At 42.9% G+C, this 26,893-nt stretch overlaps 1 protein-coding gene across 3 annotated transcripts in view; it reads left to right on the top strand.

The window, feature by feature from the left end:
* The window catches only part of iqgap1 (IQ motif containing GTPase activating protein 1), a 44,416-nt gene that overhangs the window by 7,076 nt on the left and 10,447 nt on the right, over positions 1 to 26,893 (top strand). For 2 of the 3 annotated variants that reach the window (XM_069715965.1, XM_069715967.1), the window contains 20 exons: positions 12,480 to 12,636; positions 13,647 to 13,724; positions 14,579 to 14,655; positions 15,934 to 16,001; positions 16,297 to 16,410; positions 17,151 to 17,329; positions 18,505 to 18,592; positions 18,696 to 18,853; positions 18,942 to 19,026; positions 19,413 to 19,576; positions 20,317 to 20,477; positions 20,576 to 20,700; positions 20,930 to 21,093; positions 24,300 to 24,390; positions 24,505 to 24,672; positions 24,857 to 24,999; positions 25,107 to 25,277; positions 26,237 to 26,320; positions 26,420 to 26,491; positions 26,786 to 26,855. In XM_069715965.1, coding sequence (XP_069572066.1) covers positions 12,480 to 12,636; positions 13,647 to 13,724; positions 14,579 to 14,655; positions 15,934 to 16,001; positions 16,297 to 16,410; positions 17,151 to 17,329; positions 18,505 to 18,592; positions 18,696 to 18,853; positions 18,942 to 19,026; positions 19,413 to 19,576; positions 20,317 to 20,477; positions 20,576 to 20,700; positions 20,930 to 21,093; positions 24,300 to 24,390; positions 24,505 to 24,672; positions 24,857 to 24,999; positions 25,107 to 25,277; positions 26,237 to 26,320; positions 26,420 to 26,491; positions 26,786 to 26,855 — 2,417 coding nt within the window. The remainder of the gene's footprint in view (positions 1 to 12,479; positions 12,637 to 13,646; positions 13,725 to 14,578; positions 14,656 to 15,933; positions 16,002 to 16,296; positions 16,411 to 17,150; positions 17,330 to 18,504; positions 18,593 to 18,695; positions 18,854 to 18,941; positions 19,027 to 19,412; positions 19,577 to 20,316; positions 20,478 to 20,575; positions 20,701 to 20,929; positions 21,094 to 24,299; positions 24,391 to 24,504; positions 24,673 to 24,856; positions 25,000 to 25,106; positions 25,278 to 26,236; positions 26,321 to 26,419; positions 26,492 to 26,785; positions 26,856 to 26,893) is intronic. The other variant, XM_069715966.1, reaches the window with a different exon arrangement.

Raw genomic sequence — 26,893 nt, 5'->3', positions numbered from 1 at the left:
CGCGCTGCCGCACGAACCCGGGTGGTTTCGCCGTGGATTCGCATGCGGACGACCCCGAATAAAAATAATAATAATAATAATAATAACAATAATAATAACAACGTTTTGAAGTCACGACGTCTTCCTGGTTTCCTGCCGGGGGCGTGAAAGCTGGTTGTGAATCACTCGGTTGGCAGATGTTCGTCGGCGGGTGACGTCGTCGGTTTTGTTCGGGCGTCGCTGGAAGGTTTTTGAACCGGATTCCTCCATCAGCTGACAGCACAGTGAAAGTACAACAGGGCGCTTGATTTATGTTCGTAGGAGGAGACGTTTGATTGTAAAAATATTTGCACACAAGATGTTTAATTGCTCTGCATTTTTTTATTTATTTTGTACTTTGACGAGTTTTGCAGCTTAATCCTTTTTTTTTTTTTTTGTAGATTTGTAGTTTCGGCTGCTCGGAAAGAAACAGGCAAACAATAAGATTATCGTTCCCCGCTACGTCACGGCACCTCCAGCAGTTAACCTGAGCATAAATTAAAATGGTGACAAAACCTGATCACGGTGGCCACGAATATGAAAATAACTTTCCTCACTGCTGTGCATGTACGCTGCATTACTCTGCTTCAAAGAGCCGCAAAAAAACATTTTGTTTTCCAGCTGCTTGGTCTCGTGTTTAAATTCGTGTTGCCAATATTTTAGTTTGACCAAAACGTTTGCATTTCCTGCACCTTATTTGGACCGATTCAAACTATGTACCTTCATGCTTGACTTTAAAATACTCTCGTTTCTGGAGCTTTCAACCTGATCTCATGGTCTTACTCAGCAGATGGAGTTGAACTGTTTGTGCTTTTGTTTTTTTTTAGGACATTTTGCTCCGTTCCTGATTAAACTGCTTGATAGAGACTTTTCTGAATTCTCAAAAATACAAATTTGAAGAGATAAGCAATTGTTTTTCTTCTCTTTTTCTTCTTTTTTTTTTTTTTACATAAATAAGCTGATGCATGTATATTTTTTCTTGTAATTTTATAAATCAGATAAACTTGTAAAAATCTCCAGTTTTAATTCAGAAGAGAAGCACTTTGTCTGATCTGACGCTACGACCAGCGTTGTCACTCGTATAGCTCTAATTCATCGTGACCATTACGTCCGAGTTCATTCAAAAACAAGACCATTTGTAACAGAAAGCAGTCATTATCCTTTATTTAACCTCCCCGATCATGAACTTTCCGTCACCTCCTACACTCCACACAAATCACAGGGCGAGTGTGTGTGTGTGTGTGTTGAACTCGGTGACAGTTGAAGCTTTTATTGTGAACAAGACGGCATGAAGACCGCGGCGTTTCCTGTTCACATTTACATTCATATTTTCACGCCAAGCAGCAGACTCCGTTAAATAACTGGAATAACTGCTTTTTTGCGATGGCAGTTTCCCTCCAGTGTTCAACCTCTAACTCTCACCCTGTCATGTTGGAACTCGTGGGATCCTTTGGGGCACCGCTGCTCTCCCTGTTTTTCAGAGTTTCTGCGCTTTAACTGTGAAAATACTGCCGAAAACGCTCCGGCAGTTTTGTAGTTGAATTAACAAGAAACTCTGCGTTGTTTTAAAAGCACAAATCTGTCAATATAAACCATTTTAAGAAACTTATATCGGTGCAACAGTACATTTTTGTCAGAGCAAAAGAAACCGGTTGCGCGTTTCCACCCGGTTTGTCTCTTTTATATTCGGCCCCCCCTCGTCACTTTTCGAGTTTTAAACTCCAACATTTTTTCCGTCAGGTTTGTACTCGCTGAAGCGGTTTACGTGTCTGAAATGCTCAAAAAGTATTGAGCACGCTGCATCTTTAAGTAAACAGAACAACACTGTTTATATAGCAGGTTTTTTCTTGTTTTTATCAGAATAGTGCAAGCTTGTAGTGCGTGTCGCCGTGGTTACGTGACAGCAGAGTTTTACCTGTTGTTGGCCAGGTTCCCCTCCACGCTTACGTTGGCACGCTGTTATTTTTTTAATTGACTGAGTTTCGAGGTGTTGGTATCAAGATTGTTTTGGTTGTTCCTCTTTCCTCAGATGTAACAGTCACACCTTTCTGCTGAGGTCAAGGTTTGTGTTTGTTTGTGTGGCTGACAGGTTTTAAGAACAAAAATGCTGCTTGTAACAGACACACACTCGGCTTGGCGAGGAAAATAAACTGGCTGAATCCCCCCCCCCCAAAAAAAAAGACCCAAACAGTTTTTTAAAAATGTTTAAAGCATCAAAAGTGTTATTGAGGAATGATGAGAATTTACCCCGAGACAAAAAGAAGACGAGTTTGTTGTCGTTGAGACGGATGACGCAAATAGCAGAGCGCTGTGGTTATTGTTTTATGTCACCGACAGCTGAACATGGAGGCGACTGCAGCGCCTCTTCTGGGTTTTTTTAATCTTTTTTTTTTCAAGATAAATATTTAGCGGCCTCATTTACCGGAGACAGAAGAAAACGAAGGACTGTGTTCGGCCTACATCCACCTCGCGAGATGTTGCTCATAGTTTTGGTCCGTTTTTGTCTCGACAGTCTGAATTTCACTCATTTTATAAAAGACCTTTAGCTTAATAACAATGTCTGCGTCGCCCGGCAGCTACAATCAGTTCTCCTTAAAAATGCAGGCGGCCTTTTACCGCTCTGTAACGACACTTCAAATCAAAGTTTGAAGGAATTACATATTTTTTATCGGCGTAGTTTGTCATCGCTGATGAACCTGTCAAAGAAGATGACTTCATTTTTAAAAGGTAGATCGACTACTTAGTCAAATCTGGTAGTTTTCCTCGTAGCTGCGCGCCGTGCTGCGAGATGCATGCTGTTCTCAGCGGGCGGGCAGAGCTCGGCACAACGGCGGCACATCATCAGCTTCGGACAGCAGAAAGGGAATCCTCTCTGTTTTAAATGCGGCGGCTTCTTGAGTCCGAACATCAAAAACAGTCGGTTTAGTCTCTCGTCTTCTTTTATCAACCACAAACTTTGAACAAATACTTTTCCGTCACGCGTCGAATGAAAATTCAGCATTATCGTTGGCGTTTTCGAAACGAGATCGCAATTTTTACGTGATCAATTGTGCAGCTCTACTTCATAAGATTCAAAATTTGTAAAACAGTTTTAAACTTTAAATCAATTAAAGTCTGACCTGCGGGCGAGATAAATCTACTCTCGTTATCTCCCGCTTAAAGACATCGGGGCTCCTTTTTCTCCTTCAGAAGATCTTTCTGAACTGAGACACAAACAAACTGTGAGCACAGACTTTCTTATCAAAACTCTAACTGTGACACGATAACCAAAGTTTCAACACTTCCACATCACCACTTTGTCAGAGCCACTGCGTTGTGCAACGTCTCCGTATTTTAATCTTCCCTTCAAAAGAAGCCATATAAACGGACGACAGAGCGAGATAATCCGTCGCAGTAAACAGAAGGATAATCTCTGCTTTATCTTTAATCCATCGTTCACGGTCGAGTGCTGTTGTATTACAGCGTAGATGACACTCTTCCCTTCCTGCTCCCTGCTTTTTTAAAATCTGACCGACACAATACTGAAAAGAAGATCCCGAGAAGTTTGACTTTAACGTGCATGCTCAGCAAAACAGCAGAGGGGAATCCAAATAGATGCAACAGTAAAATACAAAAAAAAAGACTAGATTGGATTTCTAATGTTGAATCTGAAGATGAAGGTTGTTGCCGTGCAGCTTTTACAGCAGCTCCGTCTCCGTCTGTTAGACCGGCCCAGTTCCTCCTAAAGCTCTGGCCATTTGCCTGTAATTTCCTGTTTTCAAAAAAAAGTTTCCAAACTGTCTTTGTGTGTCGCTGCTGCTGAAATGAATATGATGTAATATCGGGCGCTGGCATTGTTGGTGTGAGGAGAACAATGACTCAAGAGTGATGTGTTAAAAGCTCTTAAAGATGATACGATCTGTCCTCAGGTGACGGATCCTGCTGCCAACCTGTAAACAGCTTCCAAGACTTATCTTTTTACATCTGTTGGGCTACTTTGGTTTATTCTGTTCAGAGCTGGAAGGATTGGTTCACTCGAGTATTTTTTTAGGCAAAACATCTAATATTTGCTGGTTTCCCACTTTCCATTTTGGTTCCTAATATTGATATTTTACTGGTTTTCCTACTCCTCTAAGATAAATAAAATAATTGTCTTTGGGTTTTTGGACTTTTCCATTTAATTCTCGGTAAGTGTGATTGACAGTTTTTACTGTTTTGCAAAATTTTTCGAGAACCAAAGATTAATTTATGAAGCATGAAACTAATTGACAGTGAAAATATTCATCCATTTAAAGTCCTTTGAGGCGAGTAGAAGGTAAAAAAAAAAATGTCCAGAATGAGTTCAAAGGGAAGTGAAAAAGCACCATCTACAGAAAAAGTTGGCTCACTCTGGAAAATACAAAGACAGAAATAAGAAAGTTGTATTAGACCCACACAGGGAAACCAACATCTCACAGCAGCAGGGAAGTGCAGTAAGAATAATGAAGACAAAAAAAAGAATAAATGAAGTATGTAGGTTACAGAAATGACAAAAACAATCCTTTAAGGATTGTTCAAAGGTTGTAAATAGGGATGGGTCATTAAAAAAAAGTGTAGTCTGGCCTAGAAACTGTTTGCAAGCCGCCCTTACACAACAAAAAGAAGAACACGTTGCTACCTTAGCTCCGGGAAAACTATGTGTGTTACTGTGAGATTAAAAGCTATAGCGCAAACAAAGAAGAAAAAAAACGTGCAAATGCGACTACGGATGTCAAAAAGTTCTGTGTGGGAAGAAATGAAAATGAGTTGCAGCGCAGTAAAACTAGCGGATCATCAGTCTGCCACGGCTGCGCTCCGCGATGAATCGAACAGACTGAGTTCGCGGGTCGATAATCGACGGCTGTTTTTGTCAACAAGGACCCTCATCTCAAAGATAAAAATTTAAGATGTGTTTCTTATCAGTTTTGTCTGAGTTGAGGTTCAGATGGCATTTGTTGAGTCCACGGCGTGACTCAAGTCTTTTTTCTTTCCGTGTTTGTACAGTGAGTTTTTGAAATTAATCAAAGAGCGCCTGGCAATATCGAGCAATAGTTTGAAATCTAGTGAGCTTGAAAATGCTAATCGCTAGTCGTAAATAAATAGAACTAAACCACGTCAGTTTAAGTTCTACTTTGATCTTTGAACATGTTCACTGTTCCGGATGTTGATGCCGGCCCATTAGTGAGAACACGTCCAGCGTGCTAACTTATTAGCATTATGCTTATAGTGGCACCGACTTGAATCATTTTAAACTTTGGGTGTCAAAAACTATCGTTTCATGTAATAAAGTGCGAAATTTGTGTCAGTTGGTGGAACATCAGACTGTCATAAATGAGACTGTAAATATGTCTGGTACTTCCTCTTGTTGTCACAAAGGCAATAATTGTCTTTTCCCTTGTAAACGCTGACGTGGGCACGGCCATAAACGCAGACTAGTTTGTCGGACTAGCTGTTTACTTTTTCTGAGAAAGTCCTCGCTGTCAGACGTTGTGCTTTGGGACTTTGTCTGAATGCTACCTGGTGATTGTTTCCTGGTGAGTCGGCGAGGCCTCCCAGACAAAACACAAAGGCCTGAGTCACTCGACCTGCCAGTAAACGGTGGAGAATTGTGGGAATGAAGAGGGAGAGGGAGGGTGAGAGGGATCGGCTCTCCCGGACTTGCCCCCCCCCCCCCCCTCCACCGCAGAGTCTCACCTGTGAAACCTGAGACTAGAAGTTACTCTTCCAGTTTGGATCTCCGCCACAGCCCAGGGAGAATCTCCGAATCCCGATGAAGCCTGTCGGCGGCCGAGAGCTGATCTGAGCTGAGCTGACACAGCAGTTTCATCTGCCCCCCGCCCCCACCCACCTCCCCCCTCCATGTGATCAGCAGGCCTACCTGACTCTTTGCTTGGTTTTCTGTTATTACAGCCGTGTGCATCGGCCCTCAGCTGGTATTTGCACTCAGATGACCTCATCTGGAGGATAGTGACGGCTTCAACCGCAGACTGGATATTAAAAGTGTTCGTAGCTTCCAGGTCTGAAAAAAATGAGGCCGATGCAGGAAGCGCCTTAAGCTGCAATATCACCGAGTGCCATTAGAGGTCGGCTCCAAAAAAGCCTTCTGAAACCATAGACTCCCATTCAACTTCACTCATTTAAATGTCCCCGCCAGTTATCTCGGTGTTGTTAGTTAAAGTCGCTGTGGATCCACAGACTCCCATTCAACGCAGCAGTGACGTCACCCCGTTGCATTTATGAACGCACATCTTTTTGAGGCCTATTTTCTAATTAATGACGGATTATTTTCAGACGGACCTCCAGAAAACCAGGAGCGACTTTAGCTAACAACACACAAAATCCGAAGTCGAGGCTTCAACAGCGGCCGTTCACAAACCGGCGGGTGACGTCACTGCTGGTTGGCTGTGCAGCGCAGTAGGTCCGATGTCGTAGATAATGCAGAGGGTCAAAGGTCACGGCCATTTAGAAGAGAAAACCTTTCATTTTACGGAAGCTAATAATAATCTCTCTTCAAACGCGCTTAGATATCAAGATATTTCTATAAATGAGGAAGATGAAGGTGGTTTTTTTGTGGGTTTTTTTGGAGCAGACGTGAGTTTAAAATTGAGTTGTTGTTTTTTTCTATCTGTGAAAGAAGGAAACACGGTGGATTAACCCCCCCCCTTCCCCCTCACTTTAAACCCCACCGAGCAGCCTTTCACCCGGAGGCCTGACAGCGTACAGTGCCGATCCATCTGTTTGGACGTGAGAGGACGAGGTCAGTTGGTGCACAGATTCCAGCGTTGCAGCAAAGCATGTAATGGACAAGTTGGCTCTCTCTCGTCCTTTTTTTTTTTTTTTTTTTTTGGTTTCGCCTCCTGTGATTTCTCTCCCGGGTTTCTTCTATCGCCGACCGTTGTTTCTTCCTTCGTGTCCCTTGTGAAACGTTGTTTTTTTGGGGGGGGATTGTTGTCTTTAATTAGCCTCCGGTTCATCCTCACAATAGGAGCGCTGGGCAGGACAGGTGCTTTGGACACTGTGCTGCTGCCAGATAAGCCTCGACCACAACACGATTTGCCTTTTCCAGCTATTCTGTAAACACACCGCTGCCTCCTTCTCTTATTTTTGTTTTTCCTTTTCGGAGAGCACATCAGATGCATTTATAACGCCGGGAACAATGCGGAGCAGAGCGGAGAGTCGCCGAGAGAAAGTACCGTCGCTTTGTGTGTTGTTGCGTTGACGTCACTCCACCTTTTCCTGCTTTCCATCACACGCCGGAGCCTCTGTTGTCTAAAATTAGCTGAACTTTTTAGCCCAGCGACGCCCGTTTCATGTGTTTTCTGGTCATTACATCATCGACTGTGTTTACATGCAGTCGATTTAAAGGCGTTTTCTCACCTGCTGGTTGAGAATCCAAAACCAAATGTCAAGTAGACTGACGTTCTTTTTCTGAAACACATTTGACGACTAGATAATCAGTCGATACTCGTTTGACAGCAGATCATATGTTTCGTTGCATTTTGCTTGAGGGTTTTTATTTTGAAAGAGCAGCAGGAAGTGAGTAACATCTACTCTCCTACAGTTATTTTAAGTTTTGTCTTTCAAATAGTTACAAAATAAGCAGAAGTAACAGTTAATGAAAAGTGTTTCTAGTTTTTCCTCTTTAACTTAATTTTACACTCAAGACTTAAAGTCTTCCCGGAATAGTTTTGGTGAAAGTTAAAGTTTTTTGTTTTTTTTGGACATTCAACTTCTCTATAATTATTGTTTTAACAGAATTTCATCAACTATATTATACTAATAGATTTATTTTTAATTTTTTTCCTACTACACATTAAAGTATTTGCCGTATATGTTGTGTAGAAATAACATAATTTTAAACGGATTTAGCGACGTTTTTCACATCTTTCACGTTCTGTATGATTATATTCTGAAGGCCTCCGTGTGCCTGAAAGATGACGGATGAATGATCGCTGTCATTGTTTCTCAATGGCTCTCTGACCCAACTTCTCTAAACAATACTAGGCGGCTCCCAGAGAGAGAGAGAGAGAGAGAGGGGGGGGGGGGCGAGAGAACAATACTTTTTCTGAGCGGTACAACTTAACGAGGCCTGTTAGTACAAGCGTTGAATTATCTGTCGGTTATTAAACATTAACTGCTGCGGGAAGGACTCCGCCGGTGGCTCAGGGTGAAACCCGGGAAAGAGGAAGTCCAAAGTTTCTTCATCTGCTGCATTATTAACCTGCAGTTAAAAAAGAAAAAAAATCTCTGCAATCGTCCCAGATACGGAGGATGTACCTCGACAGCAGCCGGGAAACGAGACGTGCTGGCGAAGGATGAGTCGGTGTAGTTTTCCCAGAGAGGCAGCGGTCAGTAGCGGACCTCTTCCTATGAGGACGACCTCTGAACTCGGCGTGCAGGATCTGAGAAGGGACTCGGTTTCGCTTTGTTTTTCATGTGTGCCTGCACTAGTTAGCTTTTAGATGTCTTTTTCTATAATGGATGATCATTACACTGTTGATTCAGAGACAAAAGCTTTATAGAAATGTCCAGGCCAATATTTACACAAGTCGCAGTAAATATGTATAGAAAAGTGTTCGCACCTTCCCGCTCTGAAAAATGAGGCCGATCCAGAAGTGTCTTCAGCTGCGATACCAGCGAGTGCCACTAGAGGTCGGCTCCAAAAAGCCTCCGGCTCCATAGACTCCCATTCAACTTCTCTCATCAAATCCAAAGTGAATAACATGTGTCCATCAGTTATCTCGGTGTTGTTAGCTAAAGTCACTCCTTCTTATTAGTTTTCTGGAGGTCCATCTGAAAATAATCCCTCATTCATTAGAAAAGAAGATTCAAGAAGACCTGTTTTGGGGGGCGTGTCTTGTTTGATTGACAGGCCTGTGGTGCAGTCAGGTTACAGCTATTGGTGGGCGGGACGTAGTATCGTCGGGTTTCCAATCAGATCAGTCAGATCCACCTGTCGTGGACTGTGACTGTTGTGACATTCGTGCATTAATAGGATTGATAGAAGCTTTAAGTTTCAGTAAACACTATCTGACACTTTCTTTTTACTGCTGCGAAGTATCTATAGGAAGCTCATTGCTTTATGATGGTCTAACTTAGCGCAATTTATCATTTTGAATAGTTCGATCCACCCGTCTGTTTTATGCCACTTATTCAGGTTCAGGCTGAATTCATTTTGTTAAGTACATCATGAGGGGTCCTTGTTTTAAGATAAATAATTCTTCACCATGTGATTCCTACTGGTTATCCATCATACCTTCACACTTTGGTCGGTATAAAAACATTTGATTTGATTTCATGTGGTTTGAAAAATGGGTTTGAAAAGTCCCGTGAAAGTTTACAACCTTTTTTTTTTCCTCACTGCTCGTTCAAGGACAAAATAATCCAAATGTTTTTGATATCTCCAACTTGCAAATCACAACTACAGTGACGTGATGTTTTTTTCCCACTCGGCCGCCTCATAGTTCTGATATGAACGTATCTTTTGCCTTCAAGACGTCTCGTCCCAGAAGACACTCTCACACCTTCATATCTTTTAATCTGACTTGTTATTTAATCACAGAAATTCTTTGAGATTCCAAACGATCCTTTTCATATTTGTGGCTTTTTTTGTTTTGTTTGTTTTTGTAATTGCAGACGTGTTTCTCCGTGTCACAAACGCCATTTGACATTGGTTTATTTTTTTATATTTTTGGCTGCTCGCTGCTCGTTGTTGACGACACCGTTGAGATCCCATTCATAGCTGCCGTTCTCGCTGGTTAAAGAGGAGGGTGTGTCTGTGTTTGTGTTAGCCCTGGAAAAGGGTGTGTGTGTGTGTGTGTGTGTGTGTGTGTGTGTGTGTGTGTGTGTGTGTGTGTGTGTGTGTGTGTGTGTGTGTGTGTGTGTGTGTGTGTGTGTGTGTGTGTGTGTGTGTAGCCCTGATAAAAGAGTCATTACTTTGGGAGCCTCTATGGAGCCTTTTTCACTTGGCTTGTTCCTGGCTGGCAGGCCGCGGTGGTTTCGGTCACCTCGGGCCTCAATGGCGAGCCTGTCCGCGGACCCCCGTGTCGCCACTTCCTGGGAGGGAAGTTGTTTCAGCTGCCGGTTCGCTGGCCGGCTGCAAAGTGTGGGAGGGATGTATCTCGGTGTGTTTGTACAAGGGACCGAGTGTTTTGAAAATCTCCAATTCAAGACTTTTGAGTTTTTAATTCTAATAGTCAGGGAAGGCTGTCACTGCTCTGTTAATACATGTGTGTGCTTGTAGAGTCAGGGGTGGGGGGTGGGGGGGTCTTTTTCCTCTGTAGGAGGAAAGGAATCTTTTAATCTCACTCAGGATATAGTTAACCTTGTTGCCGCCTCACAAAGACCCCAGTGACTGAAGAGTGGGAGTGTTTTTTCCTTTGCAGATGAAAAAAAGAAAAAGAGAGTGACTGTTTGACTTCACTCGGTCTGTGAAATTCTTCACTGCCGACGATAAACTCCCAGTCGTCATAACTGGAGTCGGTGTTTGAAGCAAGGCAGACGCTGGAAGAAAAACCCCGTTTTTTTTAATCATTGATAGATGTGTTGCCTCGAGGAAGGCAAACTAGCGGTACATTTTTTTTTTTTTCTGCTGACTCGGACGACCTCTGACCTAGATTTGATTAATGAGGCGTTTCTATCGTTTCCACAGCGATAAAATATAATCGATAAAAGGCTCTCGTGTTGCGAATAAGATAGATAAAAACTCTTTTCTTTTTTTTCATCAAATCCAAAGTGAATAAAATGTGTCCATCAGTTCTCTCGGTGTTGTTAGCTAAAGTCACTCCTTCTTCTTAGTTTTCTGGAGGTCCATCTGAAAATAATCCCTCATTCATTAGAAAAGAAGATTCAAGAAGACCTGTTTTTGGGGGCGTGTCTGTTTGATTGACAGGCCTGTGGTGCAGTCAGGTTACAGCTATCGGTGGGCGGGACGTAGTATCGTCAGGTTTAAGGCATTTCTGCATCGGCATCATATATCGGAGCCGGAAGCTACGAACACTTTTATATACCGTCAATATTTCACGTGCAGAGTTGCAAGGAAATAGACCAGAATGCATTGCAGCTACACGACTGGACTTGCTGAGTGGAGTAAAGCTATTGAGCTATTTCACCTCTATTCTTTTTTTTTTTTAAGCCTTTTGTAGCGAACCAGCAAGAAATCAGACGGTTTAAAGTTGCAGCTTTATCCAACGGAGTGAAATGAGGCGGCCAGGGTGATTTATAAAACCTTTTATATTTTCAGACACAAAAACTTGGGCTGCCTCTCGCGTGTAGTTGGTTACCGGACGGCGATGACATTAAGGTGTTGGAATCCCAGATCCAGTTTGAGAGCTCAGCGTGTGTTCGCTGTGGCCCGGCGCTGACTCGGGCACGCAGCAGGAATGTGACTCCACAATATCAACCTCCGAGAAATGAAATGTCACACATGAGGAATGCCGGGAACTCTGCAGAGCTCCACAGGTGGAGGTTGAACTCATTTTACTGTGGGATTCAACTTGGCGGCTCAATGCGAGGTTAATTTCAAACCTCATAACGGATGGCCCTCCTTAAAGGCTCCTTATTTACTGTAATAATAATAATACATTTTATTTGTATAGCACTTTTCAAGACACTTTACAGGTTAAAATGATTTTTAAAAAAACATTAAAAAAGTATAAATCACACAACAATCACGTTACCAGTAAAAACAATATGAATCAAACATTAAAAGCAGCTTTAAAATAATGATGATGAAGTTAATCAACTGGAGTCTGTTTTATAATTAATATTTGCTGGTTAAGAGGTGCCTGCTTTCCTCCTTGAAGCATCCATTTTTTGTTTTTATCCTCCATGCTTTGAATTTTTTTTGTCCTCTTGTAACTTTATTTTTCAGGGGAATTATATTTGACACCTTAGCAGTCCTTTTTTTTTTTTTTTTTTTTACATTTTAAATGCACTTACTTAGTTTCCAGTTTCATTTCCATCACGGCAATTTATGGTTCCGACATCCATACTGGCATACTATTTAGTATGCCAGAAAAAGATTTAGTACGTCCCAATTACACAGTGTGTGAAACGTAGGATGCCAATTTCCAAAAGTAAAAAAAAAAAAATCCTGACCCCGACCCACAATCCTTTGCGCGGCGGAAGATACGTCACATCGACTGAGCCTCCGAGACGGTCGGTGGCGCTGATGCTCCGCCCACAAAACGAAGAAGAAGCGTCATTAAAACGAAGCGTACTCATTTCTAAAATCGCATCTTTTTTACGACCAAAAGGGTCCAAAAAAATGTGCGTTAAATTGAGTTTCTTTCATCAGTTACGATGTACAGAAAAACTAAACTTTTTTTTTTGTTTTTGTTTTGAAAACTGCTGTTTATTTTTTTAAGTGCCCATAAAAAATGAAATCAAGTATAAATATGCTCCGTCAGCAGTCTCCTTCAAGTATGACCGTATGTTTTCCTCTCCGTGTTTGACATCTGCAGATGGATGGAGGCCTGCCTGGACGAGGAGCTGCCGCCGACCACGGAGCTGGAGGAAGGCTTGAGGAACGGCGTCTATCTCGCCAAACTGGGCAACTTCTTCGCCCCGAAAACCGTTTCCCTGAAGAAGATCTACGACCGCGAGCAGACACGCTACAAGGTGGAAAGCACACGGATGTTTCCTGCATTTATACAATATAATGTATGCCGTGTAATTTGATCCTCGGGCCAGTGGGACACTTTGAGATTTGCAGACAGGTTTTTCTTTTAGTTCTTTTTTCACTTTACGACTGCGTGTAATGCGCTTTGAAAAAATAACTCACTCCTAAGAAGATTAAATGTGAAAAGATTGTAAATTACGTAAACAGATGTCACCTTGGAGTTTCACTTAGTAAAGCAAATAAACAACTTAATCCTGTGAGGCAACAAATCATAAAGTTATCCACCGCTTTAAATTCCTGAGTAAAAAAAAAAAAAAAAAAAAGAGAACCGAACTGACGAAAATATTTTTGTCTGGAAACCAAAAGGAGCCACAACAAGTATCTGTTGATGTATCTTGGAGTTTTGGGAAAATATAAGCAACTTCATATTCTTTGATTTATCTATTAAACAATCAAGATAATAACAATAAAAGCTTTCTGACATTATAAAAATGAATTTATAATCACATAATTTATTGTTTATTTAACGTGTTGGTTGTTTTGACGTTTTAAAGGGAAAGTTCATCTCTAAAATGAGACAACAATCATCTTCTTCACCGGGTATCTTAACAGCCATATTTATTTTGTAGCTTTTTCAAAAGCAGGAAGTGTCAATCAGAAGCTCTGAAGAGAGTATATTACAATTTATCCAAGTGTTTTAACAAACAACAAACAAAGGTGACAATTAGTTGACCACAAAACACTTGTCTGACTTTTACATAGCTGAAGAAAGTTGTTTTTTTTAAACTTCTTAATTTGCATCGTTTTGGTTTCAAATGTAACTGCGAGATGAATTTCTGCTCCTTCGTTTGAATCTTTTAAAGTCTAGTTTTTTCCTTTTCCCTGTTTTTCCCGTGTCGGCTGAACCGGCGGGCTGAAAGTCTGGTTTTACAGTTCCTGTTGTTGAACGACTGAAAGCCTTTTTTTTTAGGCCCTCACTGAACAACATCTTTTGTTCTTCTCTTTCCAGGCGACCGGTCTCCATTTCAGACACACGGACAACGTCATCCAGTGGCTCAACGCCATGGCGGAGAAGGGACTGCCGAAGGTGAGCGTCGAGTCCGCTCGATATAGAGTCGAACCCCGTGTTCGATAATTGTTTATAAATCTTCCATTAAAGGACCATTTACTGCAAATCAAACCCAGTTTATGCTCAACATTCACGTCTAATTGTTTGCTTTGAGATGGATTTCCTGCCTTCGAGGCATCAAATGGAGCCAATTTAATTCCAGTGTAGTATATATATATATAAAAAAAAAATACAACTCCTCTTCCACAGACTTCATTTTAATCCCGATGAAATTAAAAGTGAATTGTTGCTCCACGGTAATGTGGGTGTGATCAAGGGTGTTTTTTTTTTTAAGTCTCTTCCTTTTGTAGTGGAATCAAGACATTTTCCAATATTTGAGAACACCGTCGATTACGACGGATAATTTACCGCAAACAAGGTTGATGTTCACACTGTGGTGTCATGAACTGAAGCCTGTAGCCTTTCCTGGAAGTTAAGAAATCCATTATAAGTTGTATATTCTTTGGAGAAAATGTTAGAAGATTTGTAAACTGTCCTCAAAGGTCCTTTTAAAAAAAAAAAAAAAAAACGGTAAAACAAGTAAACAGTCACCACTTATATTCACTTTGTGAGAATTTTCCACCCAACTAAAGGAAAACCGAATACTCGGTGTCGTATTGGCAGGAAAAAAAACCCCAAAAAACCTGAATATCAGCCCTAAAAATATCACCGACTGGCAGCTGGAGCAGAAAATCGGTGTAACTGCCTGCGAAGGGCGTGTGAACGTTGCGTAATGCTAATAATCTTCTTTGATCACTCCTGCACACGTGCTGCGACACGACATGCCGACTTTTTAACCACCACTCTTTTAATGAACTCATTTGTGTTTTCAGATCTTCTACCCCGAAACCACAGACATATACGACAGAAAGAACATGCCGCGGTGCATCTACTGTATCCACGCGCTCAGGTCGGTTGGCGCTCTCCCTCTTTCACTGTGTTTCATTTTTGAATTCGGGTTTTACTTGTGAAGTTCAGTTGGACCGCAGCTTCGAGTCCCTTCAGGGGTCAACGAACACAAGTGGAGTCTTTATTCACTGCATCACACAAACAGCCGAGGTGTGTGTGTGTGTGTGTGTGTGTGTGTGTGTGTGTGTGTGTGTGTGTGTGTGTGTGTGTGTGTGTGTGTGTGTGTGTGTGTGTGTGTGTTTCAAGCCCATGACATTTTTACGAGGTGAACGGTGCAGTTTGTTTTTAATGGTGTGGCTGTTTGTGTCCTCCATGCTAATATAACTCCCAAAAAACCTTGACGACTAACTACTGCAGCGCTGCCACCTATCGGCAACCAGCAGTAACGTCACAACGTTACTGACGCCTTGGCGCCGTCTTTGCTAGTTCGGAGCAGGAAGTGACCATATTTGGGCGAGCGGTGGTGGATCCGACGCGATTTGATTTTCTCTAAATCTTGACTTTTTTTCTCTCTCGCCATTTCTAATGTTTTCTCCGAATAGTATTTCAACTTTATTCTTGACATTTTGACTTTTTTCTCCAAATCAAAATTTGTTTCTCCAGATTTGTACTATTTTCTCGACATTTAGAATTTTCTTACCCGCCCACCGATAGCTGTAACCTGACTGCACCACAGGCCTGTCAATCAAACAGACACGCCCCCAAAACGGGTCTTTTTGAGGCTTATTTTCTAATGAATGAGGGATTATTTTCAGATGGACCTCCAGAAAACTAATAAGAAGGAGTGACTTTAGCTAACAACACCGAGAGAACTGATGGACACATTTTATTCACTTTGGATTTGATGAGAGAAGTTGAATGGGAGTCTATGGAGCCGGAGGCTTTTTGGAGCCGACCTCTAGTGGCACTCGCTGGTATTGCAGCTGAAGACACTTCTGCATTGGCTTCACGTTTCAGACCCGGAAGCTACGAACACTTTTACACACCTGTTGTTCTCTTCTCTTTTTTCACACAAAAATCAACTTTTCTACCTGTAATATTATTAAATTGAACTTTTACTATGTTATTTTTTGGAATCTAAGAATCCTTTTACTCATCTGTTTCTTTACCTTGAAATTGACCCGCCGACCTTTGAACGACCCGTAACCCGGTCTAAATCGTAATCTGGAATAAGAGTGTGTACAACGTCTGAGTAAACGCCATCTCAGGAAACTGGTTTTCAGGTATTTCATATATTTGACCTCTAAAATTCATCCTCCTTTTTGTCGTCTCTTTGCAGCCTCTACTTGTTCAAGCTGGGTTTGGCCCCTCAGATTCAGGATCTGTATGGAAAAGTGGATTTCACCGGTAAGACTTGTTTCCCTCATTTTTTTCCTCTCTCAGTTAACCCAATTATGTCGTCTTAAATCCGGAGCGTCACGGACGTCATCGTGTTGCCAGAGTTCAGCAGGAAGTTTTAAGATGTGTAGATTTTTTTTATTTTTTTTTACGGGGAGCTTTTTTCCTGTCGGTGGAGTCCTCTGCTCTGAGCTCCCCCCCAGACGCTAACACGAATCTTGATTATCACACGCGAGCCAGGAAACAGTCTGTCTGTCTTTTATTTTTTTTCCACTGCAATCTGTGTGATCATCTCTCTTCCCAGAGGAGGAGATCAACAACATGAAGAGCGAGCTGGAGAAGTACGGCATCCAGATGCCGGCCTTCAGCAAGATCGGCGGCATCCTGGCCAACGAGCTGTCTGTGGACGAAGCTGCATGTGAGATATTGTATATTATAGTTCAAACGTGCTTTGATAATGATATAGATGCATTTATCTTTGACTGTCTATTTTGATTTTTACTGCATCAAGTCTTTAAGCAAAAACTAAACTTCCAAAGTCTGATTTACATTTTTTTTTTTTTTTTTTTTAATTTTTTTTTTAATAATAACACTTACAGAAAAAAACATGAATTTCACGTGCAAAAACTCGTGATCACAGATCTTTGGAACATTTTCATGGTGTAAAGTGTGAAGCTCATGTAGATTCCCATGTAAAAACTTTCCCACGTGTTTTCCCCCATGTTATCGTATGTTTGGGTAAACGTGTCATACATGTGATCACGCGTGGAACAAAATTGAGAAACTCGTGTTTTTTTTCTGTCAGGGAAACTTTGAAGTGATCGACAGATTAGAATATACACTTTTCTTTTACACCTTTATTTCAGTTAAAAGCAGGTTTTTTTTTTCATCAAAATTACTAATAGGAACTCATTTCAGAGGCCTTTAGCTGCTAAATTAAATTTGAAAAAAATATCTAATCTCAGCTCAAATAAAAAATAGAATATGAACAGATGATATGTAGAAAAAACAAGCGGACATCACAGTGGTCTTCTGATTTATTTTTTTAGGCAAGAATGATTTCGCTTTTTGAAGTTTCAAACTCTTCCTTTAAGGTCAAACACGATATATTTAAACATTATAGGTAAAATACGTATTAATAATCCGTCTCCTCCCCAGTGCACGCGGCCGTGATCGCCATCAACGAGGCCATCGATCACGGAGTACCGGAGGACACGCTGGCCGCCATGCACAACCCCAACGCCATGCTGGTCAACCTGGCGCCCGGCGAGGCCCGCCAGTACCACGACACGCTGTACCAGGCCAAAGGAGAGAAGGTGGCCAGCTCACGCAAACGGGTAAGAAAAGTTCTTAGAACTTCTTCGGCGGCGGGAGGATGACGAAAGGCAGAAATAAAAGGCGGCCGGAGGCGCGTTAGAAACCATAAAAATCCCATCTAATTAAAAATGAGGCGAGTTCAGCGGGATTCGAGTCCACGTTTTGATTAGAAAATAATTGAACTTTCAGCCTGAAGGTGGAAAAAAGAAATTGTTGGCATTTAATGGTGAACTGAAGAAACCTGCAGGGAAGAAAAAAATATACAGCCGACTGTAAGAAGAATGAAATCACGCCGTCCTCTTTAGAAGTGAGAAATTAATGTAGATTATACAACAAGTAGCTCCGAAGCCAGCGATCTGATTGGTCGACTGAACATTTGGAACAAATCATCGTGACATCACACCCTGATCATCACTGGAAATATAACTCCGCCTTCTCAATGGGGATATATAACTGGAATTGAATTTCCTATAATATTGATATAATGTAGTTTCTACTTGTTATAGTTCTATTAAATGACCCATTTGGTGAAGTCGGGTCTCTTTTGGTCCTTTTTGGTCGCTCCGAGCACCCGTACCGTAACACCACGGATAGTCACGCACTTACAATCCTAGCGGTGGCTAGCTGGACCGTTTAACACACGACATGGTGCTAAAATATTCAAAATACATGAGTCCATAGATATCTTTTTTTCATCAGATATCTTAGTTACGACCAGACTGAGCTAGCTGAGCAGTTTTCGTGTTTCTATGGGTTGCATTTATTCGGTTTAGGTCTCGTCTCTGTTGCTAGGGGCGTTGCTAAGGGTCGGCCTACTTCCCGGAGCGGTAAACATCGCGTACGTTACATAAGAGTCTACTGACGCTGTTTTCCTGTTTTTTTAGTCATACCCCGTGTGTTGCCATGGAAACAGAGATTGCACGAACAAAAAAGTTTAATATTTTTGAGAATTCGATTTTATTTAGACGGTAACTTGCTGCACAATCGAGGCCGTGCTTTAACGTCATTATTATAACGACGTTAGCGCACACCCTCGATCGTAATCTCGCTCAAGCACGAGATGTATTATGATTTCAAACGTGAAAAATACACATAAATGACCCAAAATTATCCCAAAAGACGTCTTTTATTTTCCGACGGGTCCGATTGGCGCGTAGTCCAGTTCCCGGTGTTCATATTTTCTTTGCCGTTACAGCAGATGGAGAACGCGGACGCAGAGCGAGACGTCTACGACGAGCTGCTGACTCAGGCTGAGATCCAGGGCAACGTCAACAAGGTCAACGGTGAGTCGGACCAACGCACCTACGTTTATTTTACAGATTTATTCATTTGTTGTTTTTGTTTTTTTAAACGTCGACCCCTTTTTTTTTTTTTGTCCTCCGACAGTAAGCAGCGCCCTGAGCGCGGCCGAGCAGGCTGTGCTGAGCGGCAACGAGGACAAGCTGTACGAGGCGCTGAAGGCCATGGGCGTCCAGAACCTGCAGGCCCACAACAAAGGCTGGTACCTGAAGCAGCTGCAGGCCGACCGGGAGAACAAAGAGCAGGTCAGTTTAGGGCTCGGTTTTACTTCTACAGCGTGACGAGAGAGAAAGCAGAAACCTCCTCGTTGTAACGCCCTCCTCCGTCCACTAGGGGTCTCCGGGAGAAGCGCTGACGAGGGACGAGCTGCAGAGCGGCGTGGACGCAGCCAATCAGATGGCAGAGAGCTACCTAAAGAGTAAACCGTCTCGATTTCTACTTCCTGTCCGTGTTTGTTCTTGTAAAGCTTCAGACATATTTTTAGCTTTTAAATTCAGGCTCCGTTGTTTAATTTATCGTTTGAGTTTTAATTCGGTTTTATTCTTCCGTCTTTGTTCTACTTTTCTCTTGTTTTTTTATTATATTTTGTTGTATGAAAGGGTTTCTCTATAAATATATAAATTTGAGCTATCGGCATATACAGGCAGAGGGTAAAGCAATAAAAATGACAGAATAAAAATAGAGCTTGTAAAAAATATTAAATATAACAAATGTAAAAATGCCCATCGTATACAAAATAAATATAGATTAATATTGAATTAAACTATGCCTAAATTTAACTGTTGCCTTCCCGTCTCTGCGTAGTGTTGAAGGCGGTGGAGCGCATCAACGGCGCCGTCCGAGCCGGCGTGCCGGAGAAGACGGTGGAGGAGCTGATGAACCCGGACGCCCAGCTGCCCGAGGTCTACCCGAGCGCCGCCGACCTCTACCAGAGGGAGCTGTCCAGCCTGCAGCAGCAGAGCCAGGAGGTGATCCCAAAGAACGACGAGATAAAACGCAAAACAAAAAAAAACTAGAGCTCGACACCTGCAGCAAAATCAGCATGAAAGTAAAGACATCACTTTGGCTTTTTTAGGGCAAATTACACGATCCGATGACCTGAGAATGAAAACTACTCAGCCTCCTCATCAACAACATGTTTTATGGTTTATACAGAACATAACAACACAGGTGTGAGACTGTAATCAGGCCCTGTCTGCTGATAGCACAGTTTATTTTCTTTATTTAGCTGAAAAGAAATACAAATTTACCAGCGTTATGATGCATTAAATGCGTGACATTTTTTTCTTTTAAACTGCATATCTTTACTTCTGTTTTTAATCGCAGTGCTGCAGTAGGACGGAGCGTTGAGGTCACATTGTGGAAAAAAAAAAGTCAAACTGTCGAGAATTAAGGTCAAATACTTTTTGGAGAAAAAAAGTTGAATTGTCGAGAAAAAAAATGTCAAAATGTCACGAATAAAGTTGAAATACTATTTTGAGAAAAAATTCAGAGTGTCGAGAAAAATTTTTACATTTCCGAAATGAAATCACATTTCAAGTCAAACTTCTCAGAATATAAATCCAACTTCTTCGAGCGTATGATTCGACCCGATTTTAGTAAATAGGACTATTCTGTCTCTTTCAGCTCACAAACCCAGTTTGATAATACGTTTTATGACTTTGAAGAGGTTGCGTTGAAACATACGAAGCGTGTTTGTGTCCCTCAGGGCTCCCTGACCCACCCGGAGCTGCTGGTCGCCGTGGAGATGCTGTCGTCGGTGGTGCTGATGAACGAGGCGTTGGAGGTGGGAGACCGAGCCGCGCTGTGGAGGCAGCTGTCCAGCATGGTGACCGGACTCAGCAACGTGGAGGACGAGTACGCTCAGAGGTGAGCGGGGACGCGCCGGGACGTCTCGGGTCGTCCTCAGCGGCCGTTCGGTCATTCGGGGCGTTGACGTGGGACTGTCCCCTCCGTGTGTCTCTCAGGTACATGGACGAGCTGATGCGTCTCAGAGCGGCCGCCAGAGAGGAAGGCAGCGACTACCTGACCTGGAACGACATCCAGGCCTGTATCGACCAAGTTAACATGGCGGTGCAGGAGGAGCACGAACGTAAGAGACACATTCAGTTTCCAACATTTTAATTTGAAAATAGTTTACAATGAATACTTCATCAAAAGTAGGTCAAAAAAAAAAAGAGGAAGCAGCTCTCTGACCCATAAAGTAAATAATCTCAAGAGATTTGAGTTCGATTTCATCTTTAATCATCGTCCTCCCGTATCATCTTGCGATCAGTCGATTTTTTTTAAAATTTGTATTAAGTGTATTTGTGCGTCTGCAGGAATCGCCGCCATCGGGCTGATCAACGAGGCGCTGGACGAAGGCGACCCGGCGAAGACGCTGGAGATGCTGCAGAACGGCTCCGCCAAGCTGCTGGACGTGGACCCGTCGGTCGCTCAGCACTACCACGACAAGCTGCTGGAGGCCCGCCGGGAGAAAGCTCACGTAAGACACGCCTCCACGTTTCCAAGGCAACGTCACTCCGTCGGTGTTCCTTTATTTGCCTTTTTTCCCATGCGTGGTGTTGTGGTTTACTGCGGGGAGCAATTATGCAAAAATCGGTTCATGCAAAACAGAACTCGGCTGCAGTCGCAGTGCCGGTTGTTACGTTCGTTTACTGCAGGGCACACGTTTGGCGTATAGATTTGTTTTTAGGGATTTAAATGAATGTATTTGTGGTGGAGTTGTTGTAAAACAAGTCACGAGGGGCCGGACATTTTTTAGAATTCAGTCGCTGCAAGACTTTTTGTTTTTGTGTGATTGATGTGATCAAAAATATTTGATTCTTCAAAGGATTTTCTATAAAAATGTTATATTTACACACAAGTACTACAGAACGGTCAATAAAATATAATATTTACACACATACTACAGAACGGTCAATAAAATATAATATTTACACAAATACTACAGAACGGTCAATAAAATATAATATTTACACAAATACTACTTAACAATGTCAGTGAGTCTGCGGCTGCAGACGGCTTCATGTGACTCTGAGCATCACATGACTTGACCAAGACGCTGATGTCACGGTGATGTGATCATCTCCACACACACACACACACACACACACACACACACACACACACACACACACACACACACACACACACACACACACACACACACACACTTCCTCTCAGATCTTCTGTTTTATCTCAGCCTCTTTTACTTCCTCTTCCCTCCCTTGGATCTTTTGCTCGGACCGTCCGGTTCCGTCGGACTCGTTTGCTTGTGCTGTCGTTACTCGAGAGACGCCGGCTTCTCGTTCCGTGGCGTGTTTGTGCAGCGCATTTTACATTCGGTTCATCTTGTTCGGGATGTTTTTCCCTGCCGGAGCCTGTTTTAGCCGAATCCAAGTTAAATGTTCCCATTTTCTCCCAAGTCTTTTTTTGTCTTTTTTTTTATCTCCCAAGTCTTTTTTTGTCCTGCGTAAATACAGATAAACTTCGCCTTCTTATCAGGGTTACAAATACTTGGCCGCCCCACTCCTGTTTTAAATGTCAACATCATGAGTTACATGTAAAATCTTGGGAACTATCTTCATAAAAAAAAAGAAAGAAAAAAAGAAAAAAATGTGGTTTGGAAAAGAAAACAGCGAGCTATTTTTTTTCCTGCCCATTTCACAGGCGTCGGAAATAACAAGCTTGGGGCCTCCGTCGTCTGCTTCCATAAAAGGGCAGAAAGCTGTAGCGCCATATTAAACCGGGGGGTGGGAGAGGGGGAGACCCACGGGCACACACACACACACACACACACACACACACACACACACACACACACACACACACACACACACACACACACACACACCGTCTTCTGGTTGAATGAGGTGATGGAGGAAGTGTTTAGAGCAGCGCGAGCTTCCTCTTGGTGTTTCAAAAGCGTCGATGCCAACGAGGTATTTCTCCTCAGAGGAGGAGGAAGAGGAGGATGGACGAAGATGAAGTCGAGCTTTCAGGTGACGTGAGGCCGTCGGCCTTCTCGGTGCGTCGCCTCATTTACCTCTTGCAGGATTTGAAAGAGTGAGTCAGAAAGACTGTGGGCTGGGGAGGCGGGGCTTAGATGAACAGCAGGAAGTCCTGCCAGACAGACTAACAAGCTGAAAAATGCTTCTTTCAGATGGTTATCGCTTCACTTTGTAGCTCGCAACAATTTGCAACAGGGCACTGTGTAAAGTGTGTGTGTGTGTGTGTGTGTGTGTGTGTGTGTGTGTGTGTGTGTGTGTGTGTGTGTGTGTGTGTGTGTGTGTGTGGATGTTTTCAAGTTTCCCACATAAAGACACACAAATGATGTCACGGTTTCTGAGGAAGTTCAAAAAGAAAAAGAAAAGAAAGAACCGTTGTCTTGAAGTAAAGTTAATAAAGATTTGTTATAAATATGAGTAAAACTAAGCGGCAACCAGCAGTGATGTCACCCGTTACGAAGCATCGAGTTCGGAATTTGGTCGTCGCCATCTTTGCTAGTTCAGAGCGGTTTGGAGCAGGAAGTGACCATATTTGGACGAGCTGGGGGAGGAGCCAGCGGTGGATCTGACTCGATCTGGTCGGACACCTGGCGATACTACGGCCCGCCCACCGATAGCTGTAACCTGACTGCACCACAGGCCTGTCAATCAAACAGACACACCCCCAAAAACAGGTCTTCTTGAATCTTCTTTTCTAATGAATGAGGGATTATTTTCAGATGGACCTCCAGAAAACTAATAAGAAGGAGTGACTTTAGCTAACAACACCGAGAGAACTGATGGACACATTTTATTCACTTTGGATTTGATGAGAGAAGTTGAATGGGAGTCTATAGAGGCTTTTTTGCAGCCGACCTCTAGTGGTGCTCGGTGGTATTGCAGTTTAAGGCCTCATATTTCAGAGCACCGAAGCTACGTCCACTTTTACAGTCAGTGGTAGTAAAACCTCCTTCTGCTGTCACTTCCTCTATTTCCACGACGAGCTACAATCAAAGTCCTCCTCCTCCTCCTCTTCCTCCTCCTCTTCCTCCCCCCGCCTGCGACACACCCTTTCTAGTTGCGGTGACTCATCACCGACCCACAAACACTCATTACAGCACTCGAACGCACACAAACACTAATCAGCGCCGGCTCAGGTACGACTTCATTTAGTCTAAAGACGGAGCCCATGTTGGATTAACTCTGCATGCTGCTGCAGATGTTCTCCTCCCTCCTCCTCCCCCTTTTCCTCCCCCTCCTCCTCCTTCATAAGAAATAGTGGAGCTCTGGTATCAGCCTCACCCGCCCACTTCTTTCACATACACACACATGAACACACCTCCTCTCCACCACCCTGTAGCACCACATGAAGTGGCAACAAGTAGCAAACAGCTGCCACTAACTGTATTACAGAGACGGAGTGCACCACCTGGAGGCATCTCTGCGCCACTGCAGGACTTCAAATTTAGAAAATCAAAATTTTAACAAAATCAAACCAACATAAACTTTTTCTTTTACTACATACACTTCCTAACAACCTACTTTTTGCAATAAGGTGTGTGTCCTCTGTCCAAGGTCCAGATGTCCATCGGGATTTTCTTACCCACTCTGCTACTTATGCTACAAATTTATACATGCGTGTGCGTGTGTCTGTGATTCCTGTCCACTTTCTAAACATGCTTCATGTTTCCTGTCCTTCCAGGAGACCCAGGATCCCTCTGCTGTGCTGTGGCTGGATGAGATCCAGGATGCCATCATGAGGGCGAACCAGGACACAAAGGAGGCCCTACAGTGTAAGAAAACACACATTTTCATTTATTTTTATTGGCTACCTTTCTGTACTCGTAGTCAGAACAAGACAGAAAAAAAAAAAGGCTTGATGATATTTGTGTTTTGTACCCCTGCAGTCTCTCAGTCCATCCAGGCGGTCAACGAGGCGGTGGACAGCGGAGACGCCGCTCAGACTCTGGCGGCGCTGCGTAACCCGGGAGCGGGACTGTACGGCGTCACCTCGGAGTGCTCGCAGACCTACCAGGAGGACCTGTCCAAGATTAAAGAGGACAAAAAGAAAGACGGTGAGGAGCGCAACGGGGGAACGACCTCTCGTAGAAGGAGCGCGGTCTTAAAATCAACACGGTCATTAAAAAGTCTTCTTCCAAACCGCGAAGAAATTTACTTCTTCCGAGAGATTTAAAGTCTCTCTGGATGCAGCCGTACTGTCTTCTTGCTGACACGCTTCCCGTCCTGCTGTCTGTCCAGGTGATAACGGCAGTGACTTCGTCAAACACTGGGTGAAGGGAGGACACAACTACTACTACAACCTGAACACCAAGGAGGGCACCTGGGTGGAGCCGGAGGGCTTCCAGCAGAACAACACCCAGCTCAACAAGGAGGACATCCAGGTACGTACCACTCTCTGCCCCCACCCGCATCCCACCACCACCACCACCACGCAGCGCTCCATGTTCATGGGTTTCCATTAAACTGTCTGTTTTACTCTCCCTGTCAGGGGGTGGTTTCCGGGGTAACCACAGCCTACAATCGAGAGCAGCTGTGGCTTGCCAACGAGACGCTAATTACCAAGCTCCAAGCTCGTTGCCGTGGCTACCTGGTGAGAAATGGCCAGAAGGAGCGGATTAACTTCCTGAAATCCCAAGACCCGGCTGTCACGTGCATACAGGTGAGATCGCAAGTTTATACGTGGAAAAAACATCAGTCCTAATATAGAACCAAAAAGTTGGGACGCTGTGTAAAATGTTAAAAAATCATTGTTTATCAACGATGGTACATAATATGATTCAAGGATTCAAAGAATCTGGAGAAATCTCTGTACGCAAGGGACAAGGCCGAAAAACCAAGATTGAATCTTGGGCAACATTGTACTAAAAATAGACATAAATCACGGACGCCGTGTTCTCCTTACTAAAGAGGAGAGGGACCATCCAGCTTGTTATCAGCGCTCAGTTGAAAAGCCAGCATCTGTGATGGTACAGGGATGCATTAGTGCACATGGCATGGGTAGCTTGTACGTCTGGAGAGGAACCATTAATGCTGAATGATATATTCAGGTTTAGGAGCAACATATGCTGCCATCCAGACAACGTCTCTTTCAGGGAAGGTCTTGTTTATTTCAGCAGAACAATGGGAAACAGCTTTCTGTACATATTACAACTGCATGACTCCATAGTAGAAGAGTCCAGGTGATAAACCTCACAAAAAGCAAAAGATGACAAAGGAAAGCCTAAACTGTTGAGCAGCTTGAAACCAGGCAAGAATGGGACAACATTTTACTTTCAAAACTCCAGAAACCAGTCTCCTCAGTTCCCAAACGTTTTCAGAGTGTTGTAAAAAAAAAAAAAGAGGTGATGCAACACACTGGTCCTGACTTTTCTGAGACGCGTTGCTGGCATCAAATTCAAAATGAGCACATTTTTCATAAAACAATAAAATTAGTTTCAACATTTGACATGTTGTCTTTGGTCTTTTTTCAATTAAATTTGGGTTTACATGATTTGCAAATCATAGCAGTTATTTTTTATTTCTATTTTACCAGCATCCAAACTTTTTGGGAAACTGGGTTTCAAGAACTTATTATTATAATTATGTCTTGCTGATCAAACATGTTTGTTTTTTTCTCAGGCCCACTGGAAAGGCTACAAACAGAGGAAGAAGTTCAAAGACCGTAAGGAGTTCCTGGGCGATCACAGCAAAGAAGCCGTCAAGGTAAAAGTTTTGAAAGCAGTCCCAGTAATCTGTGATATTTATCAGTTGTGTAAAAAAATACAGGTTTTTGAAAAGGGATTTGCTTTTGTTCCATCTCAGATCCAGTCCATGGTTCGGATGCATCAAGCTCGTAAGAAGTACAAGGATCGCCTAAAGTACTTCAAAGATCACGTGAGTTGTTTGTTGCCTAAAAACCCTGACGAGTACAATTAGCTGATTCTGGACAGTTAACAAACAACCCGGAGAAGGAATCGCATTTTATTTAATGAAAGCTTTAAATCATGTTACCGGGACATAAATCTCCTTCTTGACATTTACCCAGCGTCCTGTGGGGTTTGAGGGACGTCTCATTTAACACTTTGACATATGAAAGTCATTTCCCTTCCTTCTCTCTGGGGATTCCTTCGTTTGTTTTCGAGTTGCTATCGATCAGCAGAGTGATTGGTGTTTATTTTACGCTCACAGATCAATGAGGTGGTGAAGATTCAGGCTTTCATTAGAGCCAACAAGGCCCGCGACGACTACAAGACGCTGAGTAAGTAGGACCCCGGACGGCGGATTTGAACGAAGTTA

Source organism: Brachyistius frenatus, unplaced genomic scaffold, assembly GCF_029030835.1.
Source record: "Brachyistius frenatus isolate BFR_SWC_R1_liver_20210118 unplaced genomic scaffold, ASM2903083v1 Contig_150, whole genome shotgun sequence".
In the NCBI taxonomy this organism is placed as follows: domain Eukaryota; kingdom Metazoa; phylum Chordata; class Actinopteri; family Embiotocidae; genus Brachyistius; species Brachyistius frenatus.
The sequence above is the reverse complement of the archived record's forward strand: the minus strand, read 5'-3'. Positions and strand labels throughout refer to the sequence as shown.